Genomic DNA, 9060 nt, shown 5'->3' with positions numbered 1-9060 from the left:
CTGTTTCCATGCTGTTATCTTTTTTATTTTCATTTGGCCGTTCGATTTTTGCGAAGTTGTAAATCCGTTTGGGTGTAAAACCTCCCGGCAGAGAGGTTTGTTTTGGGGGGAAGTTCGTGTGGCCCTATTTTTCTTGCCCTGCACACTGGGCGAGGGGGGGGGTTAAAATGTGTATTCTGGGTGGAAGTTATGAAAGTTTCCCGATTATCCCTTTTTTTTGTGAATGCTGGAAAGCTGTTCTCGCTAATTTTTTTTTTTTTTTCATTTAGGATCTTTGTGCACTCTAAGTTGTGTCCCTTAGGGGTGAAGTAGCCGCGTAGCCAAAGGGGCAAATGAACTCGCTAAGAGGAACGCCCTACTTCTTCTGAGGGGGCAAAGACAGCCCAGGCGGGAAAAAAGGAACTCATATACCTTCGTATCCCCTCGACGGAAAAGAAAAGCACTGGTCTGTGTTAATGCGCGCGGAAATAAAGCACATGGTTTGGCATTGGAAAGGACACTAATGCCCCTGTGCACCTGAGACGTAAACACGTAGCAGTGGGCAATTCACTCTTCCTTTTTTCCCCTCTTTGTGACCGGGCAGTTGTGCGGAGTGGCAAAAAAAAAAAAAAATACATACATGTATAAGCAGGTGGACAGGGGCCCAGGCGCCGTCGCACCCCCTCCGTGTGCTTTTCTGGAGAACAACCCCCCAAAAGACGGTTCCTCCCACCATCACTGCAAACATAAAATAGAGAATGTACCAATTCGGTGGAAGCCAATTTAAAGGAAAGAAGCAGGTGATGTCTTCGCACAGGGTTATGCACCCTTTTGTTTTGCCCGCCCCCCGCGAGTTCTCAATTTTTTCAAAGCGCATTCTCCACAGGTGTAACAAACCGAGGGTGCTAAAATTTTGTTAGTAAAATGACAAAAAAAAAAAAATAAAAATAATAAAAGAACGTTTTTAACTTGGTACAAACATCATCCCAATTGAGGCTGTCACTTTTCTGTCGCATGCATGACCGCGGAAGTCTAACCAAATGGTAAAGGGGCAATACCTATTTGGAATGGCACCTGGTAGCTATGCACCTTTTTTTTTTAAAAGAAATGTCAACACATTTTTTTGGGAACCCCACCCTATGTTGCCTCCCATCCTGCATACAAATGTTAAAAATGAAGGAAAAAAAAAAAAAAGAAATTCATAATTTTATGCTTCAAAACAGCGATCAGATCTGCTTCCTACATGGTTACACAGAACGGAAGGAGTGAAAGCTGCGCAGAAGTCACACCAACACTGCCCAGAAACTGCGACAGAATCGGTCCATGTCCCTTTTTCTTTACTTAACAAAATGATGAAGCGCTTCCTGTCGTACCTCCTGTTAGTGCCCCAGTTGGCAACCTGCTTCTCCGGCAGCCTGCCAAACGTCAGTAGAAACCCCCTCGTCGCAGGTGCCACAAGCAACCTCCCTCTTAAAGTAATCCAAAAAAAAAAAAAAGGGAGACAGCACACTTTATGGTTACACCTATGTATAACTGTTGGGACAACCATAGAAAAGGCTCCCGCGGAAGGAACTGAACTTTTAACAAAGAAAGAAAAAAGAAACGTTCATTCTTTTAGCATGTAACTGTATTTTGCGGTGAAATGTCCCTATTTTCTCCGCTCCCTTTTTACGCTCTCGTCCCCCCCTTGGTAGGTTTCCGTCATCGGCAGTGGCAGTTGGGGAACCGTTGTTTCAAAAATCGTCGCCGAGAATACGCACAAGTCGAAAATATTCCACCCAGTGGTAAAAATGAAAAAAAAGAAAAAAAAAAAAAAAAGACTATCTAGCTAGCTAGCAAATGGCGCATAAATACACAGATCAGTATTCACTTACATAGTTGTACGAATGAAACTATGCCCCTGTCCCATTAGAACGACAACCCATGTCAGAGACCACCCCCCTCCCCCTTTGCCATTTCACTCAGGTTAGGATGTACGTAAAGGAAGAAATTGTAGACAACGAGAAATTAAGCAACATTATCAACACGAAAAAGGAAAACGTAAAGTACATGAAGGGGATGAAGGTGCCAGACAATGTAGTGGCCATTTCGAATTTGAAGGACGCGGTTGAGGATGCCGATTTGCTCATCTTCGTAGTACCTCATCAGTACCTAGAGGTAACTGAGGAGAGCGCAACGCGGCAGCGAAAATGGGAAATGAGCACTCGTGAGGGAGTCCGCATTTGGAAGAGCCCACCTTTATGCACTGCGAACATAATGCACCTCGCCTCCCTCGACTTCGGCATCCTTGACTTCCCCCTCCCCCCCCTGCAGAACGTGCTAAACGAAATTGTGAAAAACGAAAACGTCAAAAAAGACGCAAGGGCGATAAGCCTAATGAAGGGAATCAAAATAGACAACTGTAAGCCCACGCTTCTGTCCAGTGTAATCGAGGACAAGCTAAAAATTGGGTGCGAAGCTTTGTCCGGATCCAACATAGCAAATGTATGTGCAAGTACCTGGGCATATCACGCTGATATTGCTTGATATCGCTTGAGGTCTTTGTAAAATGGGTCCCAGATTGGCCCTTTTCCTCTCATGCATCTTACGCTAAAAAGGGAGAAATTCCAACTGTTCAGTACTTTGGGGATATGTAGGGGCCTCCCCTCATTTGCACCTTGTGCTAAGTGGAGAAAGCCCCAATTCAGGAAGCTATACGAGGAAATAGACCTACCAGCAACTGTCGTGAAGAGCTTACCACGAATACGACAAGCATATTTCTACGTACAGTTCAAGAACCTTCCCCGCTTTGATCACCTCAGGAGCTGTCCACGGAAAACTTCAGCGAAAGCACCATCGGCTTTGAAGATGCCCAGGCGGCGGGGATCTGGCAGGAGTTGTTCGACAGGACGTACTTCAAGATAAACTGCGTCCAGGACAAACCGGGAGTGGAGGTGAGGCCCGTGAGCATGTTAGCAGTGTTAGTAGCGTTCCAACAGTGTACCAACAACCTACCACTGGACGTGTCATCTTCCATATATCCACGCCCGTGAACGCTAGTTCGTTTTCCCCACGGTACCCTTCACACCTTTACAATCTCCCCCACCACCACTGCGTAGACATGCGGAGCGTTGAAAAACGTAGTCGCGTTAGGAGTGGGATTTCTAGATGCATCCAGGCACAGCTATAACACAAAGTCAGCCATTATCAGAATTGGCCTGGACGAAATGAAGAGGTTCGCCCGGCTGTTCTTCCCGGACGTTCTAGATGTAAGTGCACCCAAGGAAAAAAAAAAAAAATGGAAAAAAAAGAACAAAAATGGCTGCACCGTCTGGATAGAATACCTAAAATGGAAATATAATATCCCCCAAACAGGAGAAGCAACCACTGTGCTCACAAACAGAATGACGAATGAGCTAATTTTGTTATTTTCCCTCCTTTAAGGAAACCTTTTTAGACAGTTGTGGGCTGGCTGATCTCATAACCACATGTCTTGGGGGAAGGAACCTCAAGTGTGCACGAGAGTTCGCCACAAGGAACGGAACAGATTCCTGGGATCAGATCGAAATGGACCTTCTTAACGGGCAGAAGCTTCAGGTATAACTGCGCATCATGTAGACATGCTAAACCTTACAGAAAGCTCTGCACTAGAAAAATGGCCCATGCAGTAAAAACGCTCGTGAATGGACTGAGGTCCTTACACATAAAACATAATCACCTCCGCGTTTTCCTGTTTTCGTGTACCACCAGCTGGACTGCTACAACTCTACGTGAATTATCCCTCCCCCATGTAAAGAGACATACGCATGTTCACCCCCGCCACCTCTTCGTCCCCCTCTGGGAATCCCTCCTCCGCAGGGCATCCACACGGCCAAGGAAGTGTATAGCTTGCTAGAGCACCACAAATTAGAAAACGAATTTCCATTATTTAGGACAATCTACGAAATAGCATTTCAAGATAAGAGTCCATCGAGCATTATTGATGTTCTTTCGACAAAAAAATTAAGACATATAAGGTATAAGGGTTGAAGGGAAGAAACGGGAAGTAAAAGAAAAAGAAAAAAAAAAAAAAAGGAATGCGGATACGAACATAGCAGCATCGGCATGCATGTACTACTCATACACACTTCTTATACACTGCAAACAATTGCTCGGCAAAGATCGAGGCGTTAGCCAAACAGACGATGCTACCCAAAAACACGTTGCTACGGAAACATTCGCATTCACTCATTTTGCGTTTTGGTAAAGTGAATGGACTCCCTCAAGTAGGGATGTTGCAGGGCCTGGTCAGGCGTGTAGCGTTTCGTGGGGTCCAGCATGAGGCACTTCTCCAGCAAGTCCCCCAGCTGCTTTATTTTTTTTTTTAAAAACTGCATCTTGGGGCTATTTCCTACGCAAAAAAAAAAAAAAAAAGTACGTTAAAATTGAAATAAAATATCTTCGTTAGGTTCGCTCAGTTGTGTGTTTACTCATACAGAGTGAGACGCCCAACAAATATAGTTCGCTCGTGTCACAAATTGGCACACGTGTTTGGACGTCGGGACGTTGGGATGATGGCATTCACTGGCCAACTGGTTCTGTCTCTCCTCACCTTTCAGCCAATATTGATGCTCCAGCAAATCGCACGTTATATTTTTGGTGGGCCTCAAGTCAGATATAATTCGCACCACTTCCTTCTTCGTGTAATAATCCCTGTCCACGTAGATGAAGTCGAGGTTGTCGTTAAAATGCTGCGAATAAAACTGACCCCCCTTTATCATCTTGTGGGAGAACTTCCCCTTGTACTCCATCATAAGCTTGATCATGTGGTTGTTGGATTTCCCCTGCAGGGATGGAAGTGTAAGCAGTTCGGTTTGAGAGGTTCAGTGTGAGCAGTTCAGTGGGTTCGGCTCACAAGTTGCAGCAAACTGTTTAGAGTTCACCGTTTAAGGCTATTATCACGGCCTCTTTTTTGTATTTTTCTCGTGGCAGCGCTTTCAATGCAGCGCTTTCGAGGGAGCTTTCCTTACGGGGAAGAGGATCTTTCCTGTGGCGAGCTCAAAGACGGTGGCCGCCGCTGACCACACGTCAATCTGCGCATCGTAGCGAAATCCAAGAATGATCTCCGGGGCTCTGTAAAATCGACTAACCAGGTAGGAGGTAATTTCGTTTTCTGATATATCGCTTGCGCTTCCCAAGTCGCATACCTTTAGCGCGTTGAACTTCTCATTGATTAGTATATTGTCCGGTTTTACTGCACAAAAAGGGGAGGGGAGGAAAATAAACACAGCACAAATGAAATTACCAGATGTGGGAGGGAAAACAGGGTTCACTTTACTCGCATGGTTATGATGTGCACCTGCGAAATGGTTAATTATGCCAATGCGCAATGTTAAGTTTGCCCTTTCTGTTTTCCTCATTTTGGAACTTACAATCAGCGTGCATGATCCTGCACTTGCGCATATGTCTGAGGGCTATAAAGAGCTGTTTTGTATAGCAGTGCACGGCTGTGGCATTCAGGCCATACCCATTGCCGTATCTGAGAAGCAAGAGGGAAGAAAACACACAAAGATGAAATATGGAAAAAGAGCGGTGTTTGTGTGCCTATTTTCTTAAGGGTATCTCTACAGAAGAATATACTCATAGAACTATGACACAGGAGGAAGTTGCACGATTTTGTGCGAATACCTCCAATCTGCTAAACGCGCTCTATCCTCCCTCTGTTACTTTTTGAGGGCTATCCTAAGGTTTCCCCACATCCATTCGAAAACCAAGCAGAGGTGGTTCTTATACTTGAAGCTCCTTAACAAACGAACGATGTGTCTCTTGTTGTCTCTATCATACTCGTTTAGCTTTTTTAGTACAGATATTTCCTTCTCTGCCGCTTTTCGCATCATATCGTTATCTCGAATGACTTTGATGGCCACAGGGATTTTCCCCACCTTGTCGTAACACTTTAAAACGTTAGAGAAGACTCCCTTACCGACTAGCTCGGACACGACGCTGTAGCGGCTATCAATGACTTCACCAACGATGGCCTGAAGTAGTGCGTGTTTGGCGGGGAAGAGGGGAGAAAAAAAAAAAAAGGCATGTGGAACTCTGCAACCTTAGGAGAAATATGTACATATACATATGTACGTGCTTCCAACAATTGCACCGGTGTGGCATACACAGCCGCGAGTAATGGTTGCCCCTTCTCTTTTTTTTCCACTCCGTGTCATCATCACGGAGGGGCTAACCTTGTAGTATCCCTCCGAGTCGTTCCAGTTATCCGCTAAGTTCACATTGCCAGATGCATAATAATTAGTTATTCTAATCTTCTCGACTCTTTTCTTTTTGTTTGGCTGCACACTTGAGAACATGTCTACTTCGTCATTTTCGTTGTCTTCCTCTTCGTACTCTTCGACTCCCTGGTGTTTACTAGCAATGTGTCTCCCACTGATTGTCGCGTCCTCCTTATTTTTATTGGTAAGGGATCCTTCCTCGATGTTCTACAGGATGGGAGGGATTGGAAAGAGGGGACGCGTACACATATGCGTGTGTCAGTGCAGTTATGTGGATACGCTTTCTCATATGTACAGGGTTTATCACGTGTATACGCTTTCTCACGTTCAGCGAATGTCTCACCATCTTGGTCCGTTCGTGCAACTCCTTCTGCTTAATTATAAAGGCCCTAATTTTAGCTTTCTCTTCCATAATTTTCTTTTTTAAGTCATTATATAAATCACTGGACTCTTTAACCGACTCGCTTTTCTCTCTGATTGGTTTGTCCTCTATTATTTCATGGTCGGACGATAGGGACGAACAAGTTTCCTCCATGACTTCCTTGTTCGGCGCGAATATACAGGCCGCGTCACTGTGAAACGAGGATTTGGGGGAGAAAAAAATAAAGGTTCCACGGCAGTACAGATAAATGGGTAGGCAGGCGCACACAAATAGTATCGATTTACTACAAATATAGGAACAGCGGTTATGGACACTATCAAAAAAGATTATAAGTCGGTGTGGGGTGTTTTCCTCGTTTTTTTTTTTTTTTTTTCTGTCCCTTCTTCGGGGGCAGAACGAACTTAACTGCGCATCTGTACACGCAGGCGCGAACTTACTGATGGTCCACATCGTCCAGCATGGGAGGGATCTGGTTTAAGCTTTCGGCTAAATCATTTTTGTTGCAACTCGAGATGGCGTCTTCACCTTCCTCCTTTTTTACATTGTCACTTGGATCCTCCTTACCGCTGTATAGGGCATCATTACCCTCGCCCAGGATGCTCAGGTCACCCAAGTCGGCGCTTACCACGTCGTTTCCCTTCTCGTTGTCACTCACCAAATCTTTCAGTCGCTCTTTTATTGCCTCTCTTTTTCTTCTCCTTTCTTCCAAAAACTTATCTTCATTTTCTTCCTCCTTCAAAATTTTAAATTCATCCTCGCTGTCCGACACTGCAGGGAGAGGGGGAAAAGACAGATAGATATGTAATAAAAAATAGAGGTGCATTACCAGAGGGGGAGCCCATACACATAAATATGGGGGCTAGTGTAGACGGCATATAGGTGGACAAAATGAAGAACACTGTGTGGTACGACCCAAAATGGAGTAGGCATTACTCGATCCACCAGAGAAGTCCAAGCCGAGGTTGTTCGAATCAGAATTGCTACTAATGGAATGATGAGAACTAAATGAATTTAAATTTTCTTTTGAATTTTTCTTTTGGTGTTTTTTTAAATTTAGTTTACTTTTATCATTTTCGTAATATTTTTTTTTAAATGAACCATTATCGGGACCTTTCTCTGCAAAATTTAACTTATGGTGTTTTCTGATTCGCTTGGAATGCTTATCCTCATCAGATTCGTGGGAATTAGAGATCATTCTGCCCCTTTTGTCCTTCGCCATGTTTGAGTTTATGACAAATAAATAGGTGTGTACTTTTTCGATTTGCGCCAAGTGACCGTTATGTTGTCTATGTACAGCCCGTGCTCTTATAGCAGTGATAAAATGAGGCATCTGTTTATTGGTTTAATATGGTACAGATGTAGGTATGTATAAATATAAACATGTGTATTTTTTTTTTTTTTCAAAATTGTGGAGAAGTAAAGGATTATGTGTACATATGCGTGGGACAAACGTGGAGATATACGTTGGCAGGCAGTAGAGAGTAGCTCGGTGTTACTTTGTGTTGCTATGCTTGTGAGTTTGTTTGAGCCTTTTTAAGATTATATGCTCTTCCAAACGTTTGCTGCCTCCTCTTTGGCAAGTATGTTCAATCCTCCATGCGCCTGCGTATGCCTGCTGGTTTCTGCGCTCACCATCTGCAACTGACTGCGATTTGTGTATGCCCAATTGAATCTGTCTGCAGGGAATAGGAGCGAAAGCAAATAAAGAACAAGTGGAAAGAGTATAAGGAGCAAGAGACAGAAAAAAACGAAAAACAAGAAGCACAAAAAACAACTCGTTCGATATACCTGATGGGTCACACAGACTGTATGACTCCCTCTGCCTCGATCAGCTTATTCGTGTCATGCTTATATAAGAAAAGGGATCTTGACGCAAAACAAATGGGAAAGGAACTGTTTTTTTTTTCTCGATATTTTTATTTCTTCAGTGTGTGGTCATATGCAGTCGTACACGGGTGTGAGAAACGAAAACGTATGTTTGTACATGCATAGGCTCATGCTCGTGTATGAAGGGGTGAGGGATGCGCGAAGTTAAGGTTACTTGAGGCCACTCAATAGATTTCGTCCTGCTAACTAATCATTCTACTGACTCGTGACAGTTTCATGAACAATGACAAACGAGGAATATCTCACTTTTAAAAAAAAAAAAAATAAAAAGGGGGCGATTTGAGATGGAGGCAATATGGGGAAGCCACGTGACGGCGTCAGGTGGGTACTAAGAAGGCGTGCAAGAAGGCGCGATAAAACTTGTCGTGTCAGCGGTGTGTAGGCTGTGGACGACGGAGCTGTGGTTGCGAAAGGAGCGGATTACACACAGACACGTACAGTCCTAGAAGGGTACGTACACGCATATAAGTAAGCGCAACGTCCCGAAATAGGCATAAGCACGCAAGGCATGCGAGGGGTACCCCCTATGCTCGAAACGGACGAGATGAAAATTGGACGGCACACTCACAC

At 44.3% G+C, this 9060-nt stretch overlaps 3 protein-coding genes across 3 annotated transcripts in view; 1 reads left to right on the top strand and 2 right to left on the bottom strand.

Moving 5' to 3' along the window:
• Nucleotides 1-478, bottom strand: part of C922_04111 (hypothetical protein) — a gene marked incomplete at both ends in the record, with an annotated part of 7846 nt that extends 7368 nt beyond the window's left edge. Inside the window, one exon of the mRNA XM_008819696.1 lies at nucleotides 412-478. Coding sequence (XP_008817918.1) covers nucleotides 412-478 — 67 coding nt within the window. The remainder of the gene's footprint in view (nucleotides 1-411) is intronic.
• An 850-nt stretch (nucleotides 479-1328) lies between these two features.
• Nucleotides 1329-3987, top strand: C922_04110 (glycerol-3-phosphate dehydrogenase [NAD+]; the record flags this gene model as incomplete). Its single annotated transcript, XM_008819695.1, has 8 exons — nucleotides 1329-1454; nucleotides 1674-1763; nucleotides 1945-2136; nucleotides 2293-2463; nucleotides 2781-2912; nucleotides 3078-3227; nucleotides 3403-3555; nucleotides 3817-3987. 8 exons carry the CDS (start codon nucleotides 1329-1331, stop codon nucleotides 3985-3987), a joined length of 1185 nt encoding a protein of 394 aa, XP_008817917.1.
• Nucleotides 3988-4181: 194 nt separating this feature from the next.
• C922_04109 (CMGC/DYRK/PRP4 protein kinase) lies at nucleotides 4182-7822 on the bottom strand (the record flags this gene model as incomplete). The annotated part of the gene is made up of 9 exons (XM_008819694.1): nucleotides 4182-4348; nucleotides 4550-4781; nucleotides 4968-5191; nucleotides 5370-5476; nucleotides 5665-5975; nucleotides 6177-6428; nucleotides 6565-6793; nucleotides 7041-7371; nucleotides 7537-7822. The coding sequence occupies 9 exons, from the start codon at nucleotides 7820-7822 to the stop codon at nucleotides 4182-4184; spliced, it is 2139 nt and encodes a 712-aa protein (XP_008817916.1).
• Nucleotides 7823-9060: the final 1238 nt, after the last annotated feature.

This window comes from Plasmodium inui (genome assembly GCF_000524495.1).
Source record: "Plasmodium inui San Antonio 1 unplaced genomic scaffold supercont1.19, whole genome shotgun sequence".
Classification (NCBI taxonomy): domain Eukaryota; phylum Apicomplexa; class Aconoidasida; order Haemosporida; family Plasmodiidae; genus Plasmodium; species Plasmodium inui.
The sequence above is the reverse complement of the archived record's forward strand: the minus strand, read 5'-3'. Positions and strand labels throughout refer to the sequence as shown.